The 21,251-nt window shown below is 44.9% G+C and overlaps 4 protein-coding genes across 4 annotated transcripts; 3 read left to right on the top strand and 1 right to left on the bottom strand.

Annotated features, from left to right (window-relative positions):
- Positions 1 to 2,993: 2,993 nt before the first annotated feature.
- Positions 2,994 to 4,421, top strand: N7529_001618 (uncharacterized protein; the record flags this gene model as incomplete). The annotated part of the gene is made up of 1 exon (XM_057237149.1): positions 2,994 to 4,421. One exon carries the CDS (start codon positions 2,994 to 2,996, stop codon positions 4,419 to 4,421), a length of 1,428 nt encoding a protein of 475 aa, XP_057101836.1.
- Positions 4,422 to 7,716: 3,295 nt separating this feature from the next.
- N7529_001619 (uncharacterized protein) lies at positions 7,717 to 8,629 on the top strand (the record flags this gene model as incomplete). Its single annotated transcript, XM_057237150.1, has 2 exons — positions 7,717 to 7,855; positions 7,926 to 8,629. 2 exons carry the CDS (start codon positions 7,717 to 7,719, stop codon positions 8,627 to 8,629), a joined length of 843 nt encoding a protein of 280 aa, XP_057101837.1.
- A 6,943-nt stretch (positions 8,630 to 15,572) lies between these two features.
- On the top strand, positions 15,573 to 17,154 carry N7529_001620 (uncharacterized protein; the record flags this gene model as incomplete). Its single annotated transcript, XM_057237151.1, has 4 exons — positions 15,573 to 15,633; positions 15,685 to 15,950; positions 16,017 to 16,235; positions 16,276 to 17,154. 4 exons carry the CDS (start codon positions 15,573 to 15,575, stop codon positions 17,152 to 17,154), a joined length of 1,425 nt encoding a protein of 474 aa, XP_057101838.1.
- A 2,957-nt stretch (positions 17,155 to 20,111) lies between these two features.
- N7529_001621 (uncharacterized protein) lies at positions 20,112 to 21,203 on the bottom strand (the record flags this gene model as incomplete). Its single annotated transcript, XM_057237152.1, has 1 exon — positions 20,112 to 21,203. The coding sequence occupies one exon, from the start codon at positions 21,201 to 21,203 to the stop codon at positions 20,112 to 20,114; it is 1,092 nt and encodes a 363-aa protein (XP_057101839.1).
- Positions 21,204 to 21,251: the final 48 nt, after the last annotated feature.

Genomic DNA, 21,251 nt, shown 5'->3' on the forward strand with positions numbered 1-21,251 from the left:
ATCGCCATCATGTCCCAGACCGTCGTGATATCTATGCTGCCAAGCTTGGAGTCGACCACAGCGCCTTGGAAGAACTGACATCTGATGCTCCTGGAATCACCATGTTCCACCTACTCACTCAACAACTTCTTGGGTGGCCTTTGTACCTTATGTTCAATCTGACTTCGGGATCAGAAAGTACGCAGTCAAAGAAGCCTAGACGATGGTGGCAGAACAGCCATTTTGACCCCAAAAGTCCATTGTTTAGCGCCAGTGATTTCTCATCCGTGGTGATATCAGATATTGGTATAGGTTTGACTGCTGCTGCACTCTGGCATTTGGGACAAATTTTTGGGTCTAAAATCGTGATATTACTATACATTGGCCCATGGCTCTGGGTGAACCACTGGATAGGTAAGCTAATGATTGAGCGTAGAGTCATATTAAATCGACACTACTAAGAACGTTTAGTTGCTATCACATATCTACAACATACTCACCCGTCGCTTCCGAAATATGAGCGAAATTCATGGACTTTCCTTAAAGGTTCTCTTGCCACAGTTGATCGTGACTTTGGCTGGGCGGGCAGGTTCTTTTTCCACAATGTTGTTGATTACCATGTCATTCACCACCTTTTTCCGTAAGAGGAACCTCTGCTCCATGCCTTTTATGGTCTCACTAACGGATGGCTGCTGTGCACTTTTTAGTCAAATTCCTTTTTATCACACAGAAAAAGCCACGAATGCTATTATTCCTCTCTTGGGGTCTCAATATCACCAAGAGAAAGACTCTTCCTTCCTCAAAGATCTTTGGAAGACATTCATTGAATGCCAATGGGTGCAACCTGAGGAAGGGGGACCCGATGGAGAGTTAAAGTTCCAAAAGGGACCGTCTCCTTCTGCAAAACATATGATTCGCAAGTTACAAGGCGTAATATGAAATGTGGAGCCGATTCATTCAGGGTAAGAGTATTGAATACTGATGAATTTTGTTGAGATATTTTTCTGGATTTCATGAGGTGGTGGGATTTTATAAGTAAGAACAATAAGACCAGAATATCAGATCTAAGTGCATAGAAACCTGAGTTATCTGATACTTGGAGATAGAGGTCAGTTTAGTGCAGATGAAAATAATATGACCTACTGCATCGACAATCCACGCAATGCATATTAGCTTCATCGATCCTTCTGATTGAATACCATTTTATGGAGTGCTTCAAGTGTAACTAGAAAATTTGTCGGATGGAATCAGGAACTAACTAGCATTGACAGTAACTGAGGATTTCAAATCACGTAGGTTGTGTTACAGAGTTGGAGGAGTATTTTTGCACCTCGCCAAACGCGGATTCGCTTGAATTTTCGCTTCTATTGAGACTGATGGCCAATCGACACTATTTGACGTATTCGGTAAGTAAGCGACGCAGCCCGGAATCCGACAGTAAGTGCGATATTTTCTACATTTTTATCTCAACAACAATAGCGTATTATCCTGTTTTATTGCTGATCGATAACTATTTATAAGGCTTGTGAATATTCTATATCAATTGGAAAGCTGCATCGTTATGGTATCGAAAACCGCCTTGCTCGGAACTAGGAATATATTATATTTCTGCTTAACCATTAGATTATGAAAATTCTTGAAAGTTGACGGAAACCAGTGACCAATATTGTATGTGTCCCAGGATGGTAACATCAAACTCTCTATATACTAAAATTATGAAATTGACAATTTTGTAGGACATGCTGACAAAGAGTAATATGCACTTTTATGTGGGGTGTCTGATATTGGTGTCGTAAGATATTCTGGGTAAATACCCAGAAATCCACATGCAGATCCACCATATTTCTGACAAAAGTACCCAAGGAAGCTAGATATTACCTAAAAGATAGTATGCTACAAGGGAAAGCCCTTACTGTTGAATTGCTGCCGGTTCGAAGTATAGATAATAAAGTATGTAATGGAGTTTGTACAGTCGTTCTCGAAATCGGCTTGACAGATACACTCTTGATCACTCTTTTCCGACCCCACTACCAAGGCCTAGCGCAGATCAATTATTGAGCGGGCCTCATCAAATTGATGGACATCATTAAAGGCAACAAGTATGATACCGTATCCAGGTATATAGATTACGGAACGCTTACGAGAATAAAGTGGAATTCTATAATGGGGCTCTGTAAATCATGCAGGAGGTTGCCTAGCAACTAGTTCCTGGACTTTCTGCTAGGTGACTTTTGCGATATCCGTCAATTTGCTAATGAAGCTTTAGAACAAACAAGTTCGCGAACTTCGAATCGAATCTGCCAAAAGTTCGACTCGATATTTGTGCGGAGCGGTACGTGAAATTGGCCTCAGAAAGGGTTTCATGTGGTTGAGAGGTGATGGATTCGCCATATGCCATAGTGGGAATTGTCGCATAAAAAAAACGCCTGTTTTCGTGACCGCTAGGCCAAAAAGGTGCACACCTCCTTAGCTAGGCTTAAGTAAGGTGTATTTACGCGTATTCTTGCTTTGACGGAATTTTCTTTCATCTGATGCATTTGTAAAAAATGGTTGGGTGAACTTCACTTTCACAAGTGATCATAGAAATAGTTATGCTGACAAAATAATCAAGGACGCCCTGCTAATATAATATTATATTTGCCCTGCAGACTCAAAGACTAGAGATTTCCGTTAGCTTTATATACGTACAACTGGCAGCAGGGATGCCCAAGGAGAGCTACCATCATCCACCTTGCATAATATGATGTCGGTGAGCCAGTGTACGTCTGCCTTATATGACCCCAAAACCTTGGTCATGAACATGTGAGTCACCACTGCAGGATATGCTTCCAAATACCAAAGATTCCATGCCATGAAATCTCTATCTACAGGGTTGAAGTCCAATCTTGATTGTTTAGCTCCAGCGCCTGAGCAAGATATAAATGTGTGGTCTCCCGCAGTTGCTTAACTCTAAATTCTCCAACAACAGCCCTTCGAGGACAATACACCTTTTCTACAAACCCCCAATGCCCACCATGCGGACGTTTGAGCCATATGTCTTGACACCGTTGGATCATTTATTACCACCAGCGCACATGTTTACTTTCTTTACATTCGAGCTTGAACGTCCCTCAGAAAGCATTCAAATTCTGCAAGAAGCTCTCTCGCGGTTGCTGGTAGCCCTTCCATTCTTGAGCGGCAATGTAGCCATGTCAAGCCAAATAAAAGACAAAGTGAACCTGCAAGAGGTAAGACCAGCAGATGGACCAACAATGCTTCAGTTCCCAATGCTTCAAGTTCAGCATCACCGAAATAAAGTTTGTGCCATCGACTGGGATGCGATCTTCAACCAAAATTACATTCCACTCCCTCTTGTGATGTCATCTTCATTGCCAATTCCAGTGGCCCGATTCCAAGCCAATGTTATGAAAGATGCAGTTGTCGTTTGTATGGCCTCCCACCACATGGCGATGGATGGTCTCGGCGCCATGGCCGTATTAGAATCATTGGCAGCGTGCTGTCGAAATGCTGCACCCATTACCAGCATGATTCTTCAAGCGGAGGTAAGGAAGCAGATTGCGGCAGCAACGAGCGCTAAGCCTGTAGACCATCACGATGGGTATGGTCAGCCACCTCACCTTACCGCAATCCCTATTAGTCGCAATTTCACCTTATCTGCGGAAAAAATACGCAAACTCAAAGAGACCTGCAATTCCATCATCCTTGGGGGAGCTGAAGACAAAGCTTACCCTACCTTGTCCAGCAATGACATAGTTACGGCCTTGATATGGATATGCGTGATGCGAGCACGCCAAGCAAACTCAATGCTTGTTCCAGGAAAATTGACTTCGTCATTGAACCTAGGAGTTAGTGTACGCACGATTCTACAGCCTGGGATTCCGAAGAGCTACATTGGAAACGCTGTTCTCGTGGCCCCATGCTCATTTCCACTGAAGGCAATGGAAGGTCGGGGCAAATATTGGGCCCAAGACTTGTGCCTCTTATGTGATGTTGCGCAAGCAGTAAGAAGTGAAGTCCAAGCTATCACAAATGAGCATGTTCGCAAAATTGTGTCTCACATCACCCAGTCGAGCAACTGGGGGTCCTTCCAGATACAGTATCCTGACTTGGTAGTCAGCAATCTTCGCCAATCTGATATCTATCAATGGGACTTTGGGTCTGTTCTGGGAAGAGTATCCAACGTAGACATCCCTGATCCTCGTTTTGATGGCTTGTGTTGGATCAGACCGGCCAATCCAATCCTTACGTCAAATCCACAGGCCGGTAGGGATCAATCACCTCCTTGGGACTTAAGAGTGGTACTAGAGGAATCTGTCATGCAATGCCTACAGGAGGAATCTTTCTTTCGTTGGATGCAATCCTCGCTGCCTACTCCTGAGAGCATTGTTTCAAGCCAGAGCCCCGAAAATTTTACGATGTATGGGGGAGGGTCAAAGTTATGAAGGTTTTCTGAGATGGGCGTTGATTCTTGACGGTCTGCTCTTGACGGCCTGCTCTTGACGGCGGAGGGACATTAATATAAAGATACTTGGACTCTTCACTGGTATTGATTCCTTGAGCGTCTCTGATTAAATTGAATAGAGAATGTGTTTAGCAATGTGCGAATCTCTGTTTCGCCGCAACCTTTGTTTTTTATAGATTGCATGATAGTGCATATTTACTTCTTTTTCTAGATTATTCGTATACGTGATTTATACCTCTTTATTACCCCTAAGATACTTATAGAGTAGGCGAACCGGGCTCTTGTATATACTAGTTTAAATTATAAAGTTAGTAAGATATAGGCGTATCGTTTCGAGAAAAGACTCCTACTATACCTTATATTAGGCCTTATAATATAAAGAACGAAGGATAAGAAACGTCTTAAAGTAGAAGATATAGGATACTTATAGTATAAGTATAGTTAGCTTACTAACGTACTTAAAGCTCTTCGATTATATTTAATTTATGACTTCGATAAATACGGCTTTTAACCCGGCTAAGGAAGGGCTCGGTGTTACGGACATGCCAGTCACCAATCACAGGTGGGGACTGCGACCTACAGAAGGGCCACCGAGAGCTAACCGATCAGTATGTCTAAGACCCCGTTACGAGGGTCTTGGGACTTAGGTGGATTCGGGCAATAGAATGGAGAAAGCAGTAGACAGGTTCAATGCTGAACTAATCGCTGGAGTCCAAGACTCCAGCCCCTGAACTGTTTATATACAAATGTGGGGTCATGTGAGGTCATGAGCCCTCGCATTGCGGGTCTCAGCCCTGGGTCCAGTTCGCACCTGCGAACTGGCCATCTCGCAGTCTCACATAGACTGCGAGATATAGATCGTCAGACCTGCTTAGTACTTGGGTCCTGATAGTGACTTAGATGATAGATAAATCAATTAGCTCTCGGTAGCCTATTAGTAGTTACGGTCTCTATATATGATTAATGACTAGTATGTCCGTAATATTACCTCCCCCTCTCCTAGGAGTTTCGTCCCCGAGACTTATAAAGCTACGGTTTCCCCCTTAGGTAGGTGATGTTTTTTCCTTTTCCTAATATTGTTTTCTTACTATACCCGTTTCTAACGAAGTGCGTAAAAGGAATAGATTACGTTAATATAATACTATTCTATCGGCGGGTTCGGTTATCGATACTCCGTATGAATATTATTCTAATAACTTTCTTAATTATATAATAGATTTAAAAAGCTAAAATTATACGGAGTGTACTCGTCGTAGTCGGAAATATATGAAACGTTTCTATAACGATCGCGAGTGGGAGTCGTTAGAGCGGGATCGCTAAAAGGTGGCGTAGGAGTTAGAGTAAGCCTAAAAACAATAGCTTAAGTATTCTTAACAAATAAATTAAGCGATATCAAAAATACTTCGCCTTTAGAAACATTAACAGTTTCTAAAAGATCGTAGTGTTACGCACAGCTAACTGGTCACAGTTATGTTAGATAGAATCGGGAGATACTTCTCTGATTTCCTGCAGACTTCCAACCTCAACGATCTGTCTCTTAACCTTACCGTTGCCTAGCAGGCCTTACTGTGGGATGAGTCCTGTCGAGGGTATCGAGGAACGATGCCAGGTAGTGCGCCGAATAGATCTATACCGGAGTATTGGTCTATTCGTAGTGTGTGTCAAGTTATAATCAAGTAGGAGTCTCAAAGGTATTCAAAAGTAACAATGTATGAATGAAGACGAAGAACTAAACTAGATACATGAAATGAGTGTCCTTATATATCCCTGAGTTCTTCCTGAGTAGAAGTGTAGATGGTAGATAAGTAGATCGTAGATACTCTTCTACCGTCGACTGTTCTACTGCTTGCATGATCACGTGAGGCTAACCGTCTCATGGTGTATTGTGGTAGTATTAGAGACGGTGAGTCGGAGGCCGGAAATGGCCTTCTCGCGGTAAGCCCTGGTTGTTTGCGAGTATAGTTCGTAATTACCAACAGGGGGCTAGAAACGGCTCCCAAGTCGAAGTATTTCTCTGACTCGTACTAGGGATGTCCCAGTATAGGATCTTACACGTGATCTGCATAACAGATTGATCGATTGGCTCTCGGTGGCCCATCTGTAGGTCGCAGTCCCCACCTGTGATTGGTGACTGGTATGTCCGTAACACGTAGTAGTTAGATATTAAATTATAACTCCGTGGTTATAGAGTAGTTAGATGCTAAGGATCCTCTTAATATTAAGGATCTTATTAAGCTAGATCGCCTCGCCGATAAGCGCGACACTTAGATTCTTACCGCTACGTTAGAGAATCCTACTTTAACCTAGATATTTAGTCCCTTATCCCCTTCCGTCTTAGAGGGGATAGACTTGTCTTTCCTGACTAGCGATTTGTTACGGACATACTAGTCACTAATCACATGTGGAGACCGCAGATCGGAATCTCACTTTGCTGCACCATGGAGATATGTGATAGGGTAAATGGTTGCATGATGGCATGATGGTTTCTAGATACTACTTAACCGATTGTAATTCTCCAGCTACCCCTTGCTTAGTTGTCCAGCAATATGGTACCCGAACCGAGTCTGCTCCAGCGAGAGTATCAATTGAGTCCCCTTTCAGAAAAATGTGTGTGACGTGGGTCTATCCTACGCAGGGTCCACCTTGATGTATGGCTCATCATAATGCGAAGAAAAAGCAAGAAATATACATGCATGGTTTTTCCTTCATCAGGCAGACCACCTGTGGGTGCTGTATATAATTAGCAAATTCGATCACCCTGACATTATGCAAATGATTGTCATCCTAGTCTTGCGTTGCGTCTGGCTCAAGGAGATAATCAATATTGCTTTTGTGTACGGACACCTCAGCTATATGCAAGATTGTAATTGGGCCATAAAGATCTGCATACAGCCACCAAAAGCTACACGGCGCTCTTGTGCCCCCTATTCTCAGCCCATCAAGCCACTCCACCACATCCCCTGTAGGCCTGCTACACATATTTCATCGATAAGATCACCCCACATAATCCCTTGCTTCTATCGAAAGAATATGACTATCGGAAGAGCATGACTGGAGACAGTTTTCTATTCAATCGATTTTAATCGACGGTGCCACTACATCAGCTAGCCTTGAGAAAGTTTCTCGGGGGCGGATGGTACATTGCTCAGCGATATTCACAGGCCTGTTGACAGATTTCCATCGATAGCTGTTGGGTCCCGATACTTCAGCCAGGAATTGCTTCTGCCGCAACTTGGATCCTAATTTGTATCTCCAAAATAACTCAACAAGACGAGATGAGAATACTGTGTCTTCATGGCTACGGGACAAGCCCCAATGTCATGAAATACCAGATGTCAGCCTTGATGAAACTATGCGATTCTAGCTGGAATTTCTACTATCTGGCAGGGAACTTAAACTGCCCAGTAACTCCAGGTGAGTGGATTGTTTCCAAATTCTTCTGAGTCATGTTGTGTTAATATTAACAAAATCATATTTATTGTAGGTTTCGCACCCGCCATTCCTGGCCCCTACCTCTGCTACTCAGCAGAATTTGATCCTGTCAGCATGAGGGCCGCTCATGCTTTGGTCAAAGAGACCTTGGCCAGCCAAGGACCCTTCGACGGAGTGTTTGGCTTTAGCCAAGGGGCCGCGGTACTACTTGCTTACCTGCTCGAGCAGAGGGCCATATATCCAGGAAAGCGTCTTCCCGTTCGATTTGGGATTTTCTGCTCGCCGGTAACATTAATTGCGACAGACCCAGCTTACTACGGATCCGTGCTTGGCCCGCTCTCTCTGGAGGATGAGAACCGTCTTCGATCCGCTCGAGATGACCAGCTTGAACAACTCACAGGATCGGCCCGAGTTGCGATCAAAGCGCTAGTCGGGGTCCTTGATGCAGTGGAGCCAGTCACCCGTCGACCACGTACAAGCTTTCTAAATCGCCCGCCTTTAGAAGTCCCGTGCGTGCTAGACCCAGCTCTTTTCAAGGCACGTCTACCTATTCCAACCCTTCATGTTCGCGGGAGAAATGATCCGCCGGCGTTAAGAGATTGCTCATTGTCGGGCGAGTCTTTTTGTCTCCCAAAGTGGCGACGAACTTTCGAGCATAGTGCCATACATGATTTTCCACGTTCTATGGCAGAGATGAAGGAGATGGTGTCTGCCATGAGATCGGTGATTGAAAGTAGTCAACAATCGAAGTTATAACAACCATCAGTCTCACATTCGCAAGCAATATAGATATTCTGGTAATCTCAGCATATTATTTTGTCGCCTTTTGTTGTGATTTTCTAGTCAAAGAAGGTTAAAGCTGCTTGGCTCGTTTACATCGAAATGAATTAAATACTCCGGTATTTCCACATTGAGGGTTCACAATTGCGCAAATTGCATAATTCAAAGGAAACCACTGCCGGCAGTGGTTCAGAGCTGGGATGAAATCTTGCTCTGAGCCTCTGACCAATTAAACATTGAACAACCATTCCAGTGGTGATTCACGGGTTTCTCATTGGGCCACCTGAGGTCAGCTGGGTGATACGTTCCCCTAATCTTCTGAACAATCAAACACGATACTGTTGCTACTGGTCCCAGATCCCTGATCTCCTGTGTGACTTTTTAAGCCAAACTATTTACATGAAGTGAAAAGCAGCGAAGTCGGTAAAAACAAACTCTAATCATTTGCATGATTTAGCGCTATTTTGCACTCGCTCTACGTATTTTCGCATAGCCCTAGCGAGCATCACGATTCGGAGGGCATTGAATCCTGCACTCGCTAAGGCTGTGGAAGGGAGTACCTGGGAAAAATTCACGAATCCAACAACAGGACGAAGAAAGACGGCTTTCCCGAAGAGTCCGGCAGATCAAGAACGCTTCGGAGTTAGATGGGACCTCGGGGTTAGATGGGACTACGATAGAGGGGTGACCGATGCGGATATAGTTTACCACAAGTTCCAGATGCAGGCGAACAGTGGAAGAGTCCCCTCTGCAATCAAAAGTTGGAGAGAAAGTCATGGCGGAACGCACGGTCTCATGGCCACTGCCTTAGTTGAAAAGGACGGTACGAAGGAATTCTATGCACATTGATCATGATTCGCCGCCTCCTTTGCATTTTGTCGTCTGCGTTGGAAAGATAGGTCTTGATTGGAAAGCGAAAGCAATTTAAGGGACATTCGTCCGGATGTGTTGCGATACAAGTAATATTCTCCGCTGCTTGGATATGCTCAGAATCAGGGCAGTCATGGTCGCTCAGGATAGCGGGATCGATGGCTTCATTGCCTGGAAGGTCTCCAGTCCGGATCTGGTTTCCAGAATTGACAGCTTAAGGGTGCTGACTAGCAAGAACGGCAGAGTCTAAGTCGCACGGCCCGAAACCGGGTGATCGATGCTCAGCACCCTGACAAACACTATCGGGTTTTATTGACACGACTGATATCGAGAACAGGAGCCTCAGATATGTCCTTCAGTCAAGGGGGCGGATATTGACTTCTAGGATAAAAAATTACAGTGGCATCGATGTCCATAGCCTGCAGGGTTCTACGTAGGGATGGTAAAAGAGTTGGCAAGGGAGATCCTCTAGAGAGAGAATCCTACCTACAGGGCAGTTAAATCATGACAATGCCCTTGACAAAGTAGAATAAGTACAGTTCTTGGCAGATATTTAGGTTATAATGACGTCTACCAACATGGTTTAGTGCAGAATATGCATCACATGCGCCAAAGAAATTTCGTCGCTTCCCGCAACCCATGCATTGTGTAAAATACTACCTGCGCAGTCTACGCTTTTTTTATTGTGTTAATATCTTTAATACCCTCTTGAGAACAACCGGTGAAAGCTATTTACAAGCTGTGCCAAAAAGACAGATGAAGAGGGTCAGTTTAAGAGAGGGCGCGAATAGGCGGAAGACGGGTATGTTCGGGGACTTCTTATTGATATTGACACTGATGAGGCTAGACAAATTTGACCGGATGGTAAGCTTGCCGTTAATCTGGTAGATCAACTCATGTCCCAAATAGAATATCTTATGTCAGTACTCGCTGCAGGGCAAGTCATACCAAATGTGCTGAAATACACCCTCGTTGTGGTCGGTGTAAAAGATTGAGTCTCGAATGTGAGCGGGGTGATTTCATCATTCCATCGAGTTGGAGTGCCCCGACTCCGAGGACAGCTGCCCCGATATAAGATCGCCCAAGCCCTGCATCTGCTTGGGAAATGTTCAACAATTCGGTCACTCCGCTCCGCAATGTGGACTTACCCAGGCCACAACTATCACCTGCTGCGCCATCGTCTATTGACGCCGAAAAGGTTCATTTGATTCAAGAAGATCAACATGGCATTGGAACATGGGTGGGCCTATTCGATGACGATTTGAAATTCCAAAAGACTCTCGTGAAATGGGCTCTTGAATCTCTAATGCTGATGAATGCAATTTGTGCCCTTACGGCGAGACAAATGAGCATTGTTAGTCGTGGAGCAATATGGAAGTCTGCTACAGTTCGCTACTACGGAGAGAGCCTTCATCAATTGATCAAAACGCTGCAGGGTCGATCATATTTTCCAGACGACACGCTTGCGACGACCGTTTTGCTGAGCAGTTATGAGCTACTCTTTGCCCCAGGTCTGGATCACCTTCGTCATGTATATAGCTCTTTGACCCTGATAAGGACTCACACATGTAAAGCCGGCTCAAAAGGAGTTGTGGGAGCGGCTTTTTGGGTATATGTATGTCGCGCTGTTTATGGTGCAGGAACATCCCACAATGCTTCCGCCGGAGGAATGGGTTGTGTTTTGGGCCAATCAGGAGACGGTGGAGGACAGGTTGGGAAATAAAATCATTTGGATCTTGACTTAAGTCATAGCCTACACATTCAAGAGAGCAGACGATCCCGCTGCCCAATCATTATCCTATGACAGAACCAGCGTGGCTAATGAGCTCGATGCTTGGTTTGAGTCCCTACCCGCGTCATTTAGTGGGACAGCATTTGGGGAACTTTCTCAAGCGGGGTTCTGAGGTTTTGCCAATACAGCCCGTAACTCTAGATTGTAAATTTTGATTGACATCTTCGCGCTCCGTGTCGACCTCATCTAAGGAACCCACAGGTGGGGAAGACGAGGAGGCCAAATTTTGTGTACAGCCACTATCGGTAAAGGCTGAATCATCCTAAGCTCAACGTTAATAAGTATGAGCAGGCTCCCTATAGAACCTTAAGTATCACGGGAAATTTCTATCACTTGAAGTATACTGCATCCCTCCTGTCCGGACTTACGAATGGTCTGTACAACTCCCGGAGACAAGCTATCGGCGGACTCCTTCGGGTGATGAATTAACATTTTGGTATCTGTAAAAGTATTGAGGATGGTCCAATTATACCTGATTGCCTCCGATTCCACTTTTTGTGAGGGTTTTATCGAAATAGGCCGTTAATCTTGATGAAAGAAGCAGCTATAGTTACGCATTTTCGCCTTTACTGAACGCTTGAGCAACTTTATCAAGCAAAATCTCAGAAGAATCGATTTTCTCTTTGGTTTGTCTAAGTATGAACTTTCTCCTTCGATCTTGATTTTGGTCAAACACACATACAGTACCTACTTTGACATATTTCACACATGGCTGATCTCCTTGGCAGTAGATATTGCCTTCACGATTTGCTCTCTTCAAGTCATGCATCTTAATTCACCTTTGATCTCTTTTTCTTGTAAGCTTGACATGCGGTAGTGCGCCTCCTTAGCTGAGGTGACGGGGTTAACGTTGCTCGTTGCTCGTCCTTGTCAGCCAGAGTAGGGGCGTGAAGCTGTCTATGGCCTGCTGTGTCCATGACTGTACTCTTTCCAATAGAGCAAGATATGAGAGAGCAATAAGCTATTTCGTTAAAGAAGTGACCACCAGTGAACCCTCACTGTTGCATGTTCTTGATTTTGATTAACTTATGAAATTGTCCTTGCCCTCCTTCGTCCAAGAATTAGGACTCGATATTTAACAAAATAGCATCTCTCCATTCCCGACGTAAAAAGCGATCATATTTACATAAAGAGACTCGTGAGCAAGTCCCTCTATGATCATAGGTCAGATCCTCATTGTTTTACAGCTGCTTTTCCCAATCGATTTCCAATGGGGTCCGAGGGCCATTTGGGGGTGCGTTCTATCCCAGTGTTACTGTACCATCTAGTCAGCGACAGTCCCTGTCGCTTTTCTGAAAGAAGAGACCCATAACAAGCAAAACGATGGGCAGCAAAAGCAGGGTATCAAGCTAGTGCAATAAAGTTAATCATAGAATGCAATGGTTTTTTTACACGCAGACGACCAACCGATCGTCATCGCCGCAGAGAATGGACACACGGCACTCGTTAAATTGTTTCTAGAGCACAGCTTCTCGAACGATAGTACCGAAAAGGAAAATGAAGATGAAGCCGTCATCTTTAGAAAAGCAGTAACGAATGGATGGCTCTTGGTGGCCCGACGGAGGTTGCGGCCCCTTAGTTTTTTGAGGTCCAAAACAGATAAAACTTTTTCACATTTGAACGAAGGGTGGCTTTTTCGAAAAAAGAAAATAAATCAGTTTTACATAAATTTTACATAAAATTCAACTAAACATCATTATTGACCAATAAATTAATTCACTCATATTGACAATCTACTACCTACTGTATTCGCCTTCGCAGAAATAGATTCGTGGCAGAATAAATGTTGCAATATTCAGGATCAAGTCGCTTTGTTTAAGACACAAAAAAAATTGATTCATTTAATCGGATTAAAGTCGCAAACGCCATCATAGATTCTATGAAGGGAAGACTCAACCAGGTGCCCCGGTTTATCAATATTTGAGAAAAGAAAAAACGACGTCGCTGAGACAGGAGCTAGAAAATGCGTATTGTAGAATATCCATCTGTTCGAGCTTCAAATCCTTAGGGGAACAGGGATTTAGACGACTGCTTTACCAGTTTAAATGAATGGTCACGAAAATAGACCGATCTAACCGCAATTAAATTATAAAATCGTAGGGAGATGAAATTAATGGTTCACCATTAACGCGACAAGTGTGAGGAAAATTGGCGGGCGGTGAAACTGTGACCGATTGTTCAGTCAACCAGGCATCTTATAGAGGGCGTGCAAAAGTGGTGGTTGAAGTACAGTACAAGTTTGGCTTCTATATGATTTGCACTCTTTTGCTTTTTCCCAGCGCCACTCTCGGGAGCTAGTCTATTATGGGCTTAGGCCATTGTCTTAGTATTTTACCGTCGTTTGTGACGGGGCAATACAATGACACTGTATAAAATCTGTTCTATGAACATCCTTCTTTCGAGAAAGTTCGCTGCAAACCAGGCAAACTGTAACCGAACTGTGCCAAGAACATTCAGCAAGGCGTCTTCTTCCCTCCTCAGGATCCTTTCTGAGACGGGATCGGTAACAGAATGTGTAATATGCCTTTCGAGACTAGCATTCAAAAGTGGCGCTAAGAAAGAGCGAAAGAGTGTAAATCTTATAGCAGTCTCCCTTTCTGATTGGTATATAGGAAAATCCGCGAAACCCCTACGTAAACATGCATAGTGCTGTGCAACCCTCAGTCCCGCACGGTGCGGGCCAGCAAGCAGCCGATTCAAAAAAAAAACATGTATCAATCAACACCTCACACGCGAACGTATTCTGCGCCCCCTCCCGAACCCCCGATTTCGCATGCATTTAGTGTGATATGTCCAAAGTAGCGATCTATTTCTGTTCATTCATATGTGAAGGGGACTAATGCCAAGAGAAGGAAGATGAGGAGGCGAGAGATAGAAAGAAAAAAGAGAAAGCATCTGGTTACATCTTTTACGACGCCTTGCGGTATGTTCACTCACCTGCCTTCTCTCCTTCCACTTCCTTTCCCTTCCTGGAACAATGATATATATATATATATATATATATTTGTAGGCTTTATCGCCTTTAATGATTGATACTGTTACACATACGCACACATTGCTTCATGCAGATGACTGACTGGACCTTCGCCTTTTGAGCACTAACTTAGGAAATGAAGTCCACATTGACTGTGAATAGATTGTGGATGGTGGATAAATAGATTGATGTGATATTATAATGAAGTATCAATGAGCCAGTTATCAGACGAGGAAGGCTACCGCCTTCCTTCCCTTTATAATTATTGCATCTAGTTGAATTGCCATAGCTTGCACCAAAGGAGAAGTTTGCCGTGGAAATTTTCTCCTTAGACGTGATATTTAGACCTAGGTAATAGATACTCTAATCTCATTTTTGAATTACACTCACACCATTTTATCTATATAGATGAATCTGAATGTGATAAAAAGATCGATTTCGGGCGAACAATTTGGTCTCCACTACGTACTGTACCAGCTCAAGTGTCGACATCCCATGGCGATTAACGATATCAGATACTGCGGGCGTATGCCCGAGATGGTATGTACTGTTTTTTATCGAATGCTCTGAAGCTTCGCTGATAGGTTCGTCTTTGGGGGGCTTGTTGGGCAGCTTCTCCTGCCTTGGCTGAGCTGGAGTATATGTAGAGTATGAACAATGCGTCCTTTCACCACTTCGACCAAATAGAACAAATGCGTTCAGAAGCCAGATTAATATCGGCAAAATTGTAATCAGCCCCTTGCTCCAAGGCCGGGAGCGGATATAATTCGTAGTAAGGGGCGGGAGACACAAATAGGAATCACATTGATTGACTGTATGTTCCTGTTACACATCAGAAACCGCCCGAATCAATAAAACCCAGGTCTATTGTAACCGCGGCTCCAAGACGGACCTCAATTTTTTTTCACGGCTGGGCCCTCGAAACACGTTCAATCTGCCCTGATGGTGATGACGAGCATGATATAATGATACATCACTTTGTTGAAGCAAGAGACTTGAGAGCAAGATACATCCGGTGCGATACCTTGCAGGACCAGGGGGTTGATGTCCACCAATGATGAGAACACGCTGGTCTTCGTGCAGCATAGAAGGGCCGTAGGATTTCAGTTCCAGATCTACCAGCCATATCAGTACCGGTTCTCTTTCTTATCTGATACATTCACAACGACGTGATTTCGGTCTAAGTTGCGGATAGAAAGGGGGCCATCGGTGCACCTACACAAATATCTCTCTCGAGCTTTCTCCTTGATCTTTTTTAGTAGTAACATTTCCCGTGACACAATATGACCATCACTCAGAAACGCTGGCGTCGGCTAAATGTGGGCATCGTGGGGGGAGGAATCGGTACCGTCTTTCCGTCTCCGCCTTTTTAAGCTAAACACAGCCTCTAAATAGTAACGATACCAGGTGGCCTGGCAGCGGCCATCTCCCTTCGTCGTGCCGGGCACACAGTCACCGTGTATGAGAGAGCAAACTCTACGCGAGACGCAGGAGCATCTATCAGCTGCCCTGCCAACGGTTCCAAATGGCTCGCGCAGTGGGGGGTGAATATCAGCCGTGGGGAGCCCGTCCGCATACTGAAACAGATTCGACGCGATCTCGAGACCGGCGAGGTGGTTGATGTGTTGAATCTGTCCAGCTATGCAGATCTATGGGGATATGTAAGAGATCCTCAAGATTAAAATCTATCGCCACGCCCGCTAAATTTCGGACCGCCGGCGACCCAGGACTACTATAACTTCTACCGGGTTGATATGCACCGAATGCTCCATGAAACCGCCACTGTCATCCACGGGAAAGGAGAACCAGTTGCAGTCAAAATGAACCATGTCTCCGAGGCCGTCGACCTTGAAACCGGCTGGATCACCTTCAGCCATGAAGCGCCAGTTCGGCATGACCTTGTCATTGGTGCCGACGGAGTCGGAGCAAGTCATCGACCATCTCTTGTGAAAGATAATATGAACCCACACTGACAATATCCATTAGTCCTGCGTCCGGCGCTCACTCGGAATCGAACCGAATCGCATCAGAGCGACCTCCTCCTGCATCCACTGCGTGATAAACACTTCCGACGTGCACCGACTTGGATTGCCAGAGATGGCACGCAGCGATGCCCTTGAATACTGGGGGCAAGGGCTGCACAAGATCGTCTATTCGGCGTGTCGCGGGGGCAGCGTGCAGTCATTCTATCTCTTCTTTCCACTGTCGAGTGGGGACAGGGAGGAGGATGCTGAGACCTGGCTCGATGGGGGCACCGCTGAACAGGCCCTGCGACCATATCCGACTTTGGACCCGAAGCTCCGCACGATCCTCACTCATTCTGTAGACATCCGGCCCTGGCGTTTGTTTGAACATTCACCGTATGCCACCTGGCAGCAGGGCTGCACGTGCATCATGGGCGATGCCGCCCATCCCATGCTGCCGGACCAGAGTCAAGGCGCGTGCCAGGCCATTGAGGATGCAGCCGCCCTAGGGATCATCTTTTCGTTGGAGTATACATTTACCGATGACATCAGAGCCGGGCTCCAGCTGTATGAACAGATACGCAAGCCCAGAGCGAGCAAAGTTCAAGCGGCAAGCGCCCGGGCTCGCAAGAACCTCTCGGAGCGGATTGGCTTCTCGAGTAAAATGGATAGTTCGCTGTACCGGGTGTCAGATGAGAGCCAGAAGCTAACCATTGAGGAAATCAACAGGTTTGTTGTCGGTTTCATTTGTGGGGGTGCGTTTGGTCCATCTCAGCTGACAAAACGTTCAGGTACAGTATGCAAGAACATATCGCATCCCAAGTGGACCCGGCATATCGCAGCCTTGGGCCGGTTCCTAAAAATTATTCGTGACCTCATTCGCAACTTCAATGCACTATAGATCAAGCATCTTTTTACACGGGCCATGGACCTGGACGAAGACTGTTTGGACGGTGGGCAATATATGTCTCTGGCAGGTGTAAAATGCAACAACCACCTGTGAAAAACATAGAAACCTACCTTAGAACAACGTGGACTAGTCGGTTGCTACATTCAGCGGGAATTTGTATTTGTAATGGTGACTCTGTCTTTGTAAGACACGTTGTTTGATGATGGTCATGAGCCGAAGGAGGTGATTGGTAGGTGTGCCATGCCATAGGACACACCACCATAACATGTGTTTCCATGACAATATAGTATTCGGCTTGCTTGCTCATCATCAATTTGCGAAATGATATCTATATCGAGGTTGGCGTAGCACCAGAGTTGTCATATCACAAGCAGGATCCACATCGTGGTTATCAACAGAAGTTCAATAGTGCCTAGCTAGAAGCATCGCTATGCTAAAGTAAGTGCAAACTAAGGATGCCAACTTCAAATGCTGTAATTTTTCCAATATTCTCCATTGCATGTATACATGATCACTGCAGTACCCGGTGTTATCTATAGCCCATAAAACTCCACAGTTTCTAGCAACTGCATCATTTATACTGACCCAACGGTTCCGCTACAAAAATAAAATCACTCCGGAGGCCTGATTCCAAGAATGGAGACTTGGCTGCGGCATAACCAGACCTTCTTTAGCACGAGACCAGGGTCTTCCAAAGGGCTCGCTCCCTTGGCCTCCAACGCGCAGTGCATTGGGGATGCGATGGCACAAACGTAGAAAACTTTGTGGACACTTCAAATGATGAAATTGATGATTTATAGCGATACCAGCATCGTTTTGCAGTTGCAGCGGGTCATGTGAGCATGGTATAATACACTTTGCGTACAATAACAGTCCTTAATGCGTAGCATCGCAATATAGATGACTAAAGAAAAATTTCAGGATTCTAGATTTTTATTCCCGCAATCGCAGTGTTTGTATACGCCGTTGAGTAGCTGCAGGGTTTCCACATGATGGCCTGTAAGCTACATATGAGATAATATTACACTTCCTTGAAATCCACTACGGAATTAATGTAGTCGATTGCAAATCTTCTTGTCATGAATGTTGACCGCTATTTCAGAAGACTAATAGGGGTGCATTCTCTTCTTTGCTTGTCAACTCCTCCTGTGATACATCACGTTAGTATTGTCGCAGCAGAGGCTAGGCAGCAAACACCGATAGAGATCTTGGCGCTTGAAGAGAATTGCATCCTGTCTAGCCTGTATCAGCCACATTAATAGTGTTGGAATCTTTATGGGTGGTATTACCATGTTTACCTGGATGACATTACTTCTGCATGTAGGAGTCATAGCACATTTTTGTAGTCAAAAGGTATTCTCCACAAACAGTTCTGATTCGCCTCGCTGGTGGGCAGTCTGCATCCAAGCAAAAAAGAGTAGTCCAACTGGACTTGCAGTTTGAAACAGGATCTAGAGTAGGAGGAGACTGAATAATAGAAGTTAGATGACCTATATACTGTATCACTCCTAGATGAGATAAGCATGGTTCTTGGTGTTGTTCCGAGCCCGTCTGCAACCCTCCCCACTAATGTACGAAAACCCATTTCTTTGAGTCAAGGTGAAGGAGAATTATCTGGATATATTTAGATGGATTTTCAATGTGGTCATCCGACTTTGGACAATGATACATAATGGGTCCTTGGCGGGCGGCCCAAAGGACATCGGCTCCTGGCTATGCAGAAGTCTATACCTGATCATATTGCTTACGTCCAAGCTTGGAAAATTGGGTTCAGTGTACAAGGAGGATCGGAATCAGTTTCACCATTTACACACAGAGATTCTTTCTCGAACCCTGTCCCAGAACACACTATACCTGTTACAGTTACGCTGCCCTTGAACCCCTTTCTTGGCAGTATTCTAGTACAGTCGTCGATAATAGCTTAAAAATAGCTTTTGTATCAGACTCGTATGGTCTCCAGGATTTCTAGAACATTGAGCATGCAAACAGGCCTAACAGACGGATGCCTGCTCATTTGGAGACCCGGCAGGAATTCGAATCCTTAATCTGCCAACCACTTGCACTCGAGTGACAACTGCGGACAGTCGACTTGTTTAGAGTTAGTACTAGCGGGTAATTTTTCTTTGCTTATTATAATAAGCTAAGCCTCCTCATAGGGGACTAGCATTTGCTGAACTGAATGATCTTGATCATGCTAACGTTAAATCCGTTTGAGCCTTGAACGATGACGATGACTGCTAATTCGTATCCTAATGACCGTGATTATTGGCTGTTAAGTGAGTGAATATCTCACCGGTCGATCAAGCTACACATGATGCAGCTTGAAGGTGCGGAAGGTGTATAAAGGCGTTAATATAGACTTTAACGTAATCCACTACCGAGCTGAACACCTGAAAACACCATACTAAATGCGATAAATTACGTCTTAATATCTCAATATCAGTGGCCTATAGGGACTTTTATATATATGGTCCGCTGTAGGCTTACCCGTCGCTGGCTTACTCACTTGGACGATAGTGAAATGTATGTCGCTGTTGTATCCGATATCATTTGGCGGTGGAGGGTGCTTGATCTAAGGCCATTCATATTGTGACGATGTCGTTGGAAGTGCTTCGTATATTTAATTGCGGAGTATCTAAAGAATACACCAGCTGTATCGATCCCGATACTTTCGAACCTTATGATCCAGTTTTTCTTTGGATACTTGTTTCAACAAGAACAGGAGTGGCAATCTTCTTTCCAATATTGGAAGATCGATGCAGACAATCAATGATTCGAAGATACTCAAATGAAGAGAGGTACAGAGAGTGTGTGTAATTCATTTTAGTCTGACCCCTAACAGAGCGGTTATTCATGCTACAGCGTCTTGGAGATCAGAGTCTAAAGCCGCGTCTGATGCCGATTCGGTCAAAGTAGTGAGCTATTGGTCACAAATAAACCGCGAAGAGCTAGGTATGAAGAAAGGACATAGAAGAGAGCGGTGCCTCTGGAGACATAGCGAACGCATTTGCCGTATCGATCAGGCTTTTTGCCAGCAATCCAGCTTGTTCCGAGTCCATGATTCTGTTTGATGTGAGAACTTGAACCTGCAATTTTCCTTTCCCTGGAATAGCCCGGATCAAAAGCTGATCCTGTAAATCGATCCGACCCATGGCAAAAGAATCCGAAATAATGCCACCTCCCTTTAAAGGCAGGGAACTATTATCACCCTCACCTAGGTGGTTCAAGATGCATCCTAATTTGGTATCCGAAGGCCAATCCGTACTCTTGGCAAGTATGTCGGAAAACTCGATGTGACAAAATTGCTGAGATTGTGCGTATTGGTCGCGTAACAGCCTGCACAAGTCGATGACCGACCAGACCTGCGCGAGGCGAGCTCGAAGTGGGTTGTGATTGATACAGGGCCCGAGAATTGTATGTACCCGAGGCAATGGAATGGCACGCGTATTCGTCACCACTCCAAACACAACATCGTCCTTCTTGGTCAAACTAGCCAAGACGAAGGAGAAAGCTGCGTTAATCAACGTGGGGATTGTGATATCCTCCAAGGCGCTGGGGAGGTCTCCGAACGCGATCTCGTGGATATCCGCGGAAACTTGATTTGCTTGCAGATCTGAACATGGAAGCATTGTCATCACTGAGCCTTGCAGATAGTCCTTCCAAAAGTTAAATGCACATTTGGAGCGGTTGCTAGCACAGAAATACACGTAGTCAGGAAAGGTTGCACAAACTGGGCCAGAGTGAATGTCTTGGTTGTAAGCAGTCACAAGATCGCGAAGAATAATTGGCCTCGATGAGCCATCATACTGGGCATGTGATAGCCGGACAGTGAAGATGTGTTCTGTCTCTGACCGCGAGATAAGTGTGAATTTAACTAGCGGCTCGCCCGATAGGACATCCTTGTTCGAATCGACCTTACAGATGGACCTCCAAACCGGCTCGAGAGATTCCTTGGTGTGAATATAACGCAATGGAACATTGATGGACTTTAAAACAACCTGGAACAGCTTGCCCTGGTTTTTGATGAAAACTGTGCGCATGATAGAATGGGTCTGTACGATGGAATGACAAGCTAAGCGTAGCCGATC

The sequence above is a fragment of the Penicillium soppii genome, assembly GCF_028829465.1.
Source record: "Penicillium soppii strain IBT 18220 chromosome Unknown utg000002l, whole genome shotgun sequence".
NCBI lineage: Eukaryota > Fungi > Ascomycota > Eurotiomycetes > Eurotiales > Aspergillaceae > Penicillium > Penicillium soppii.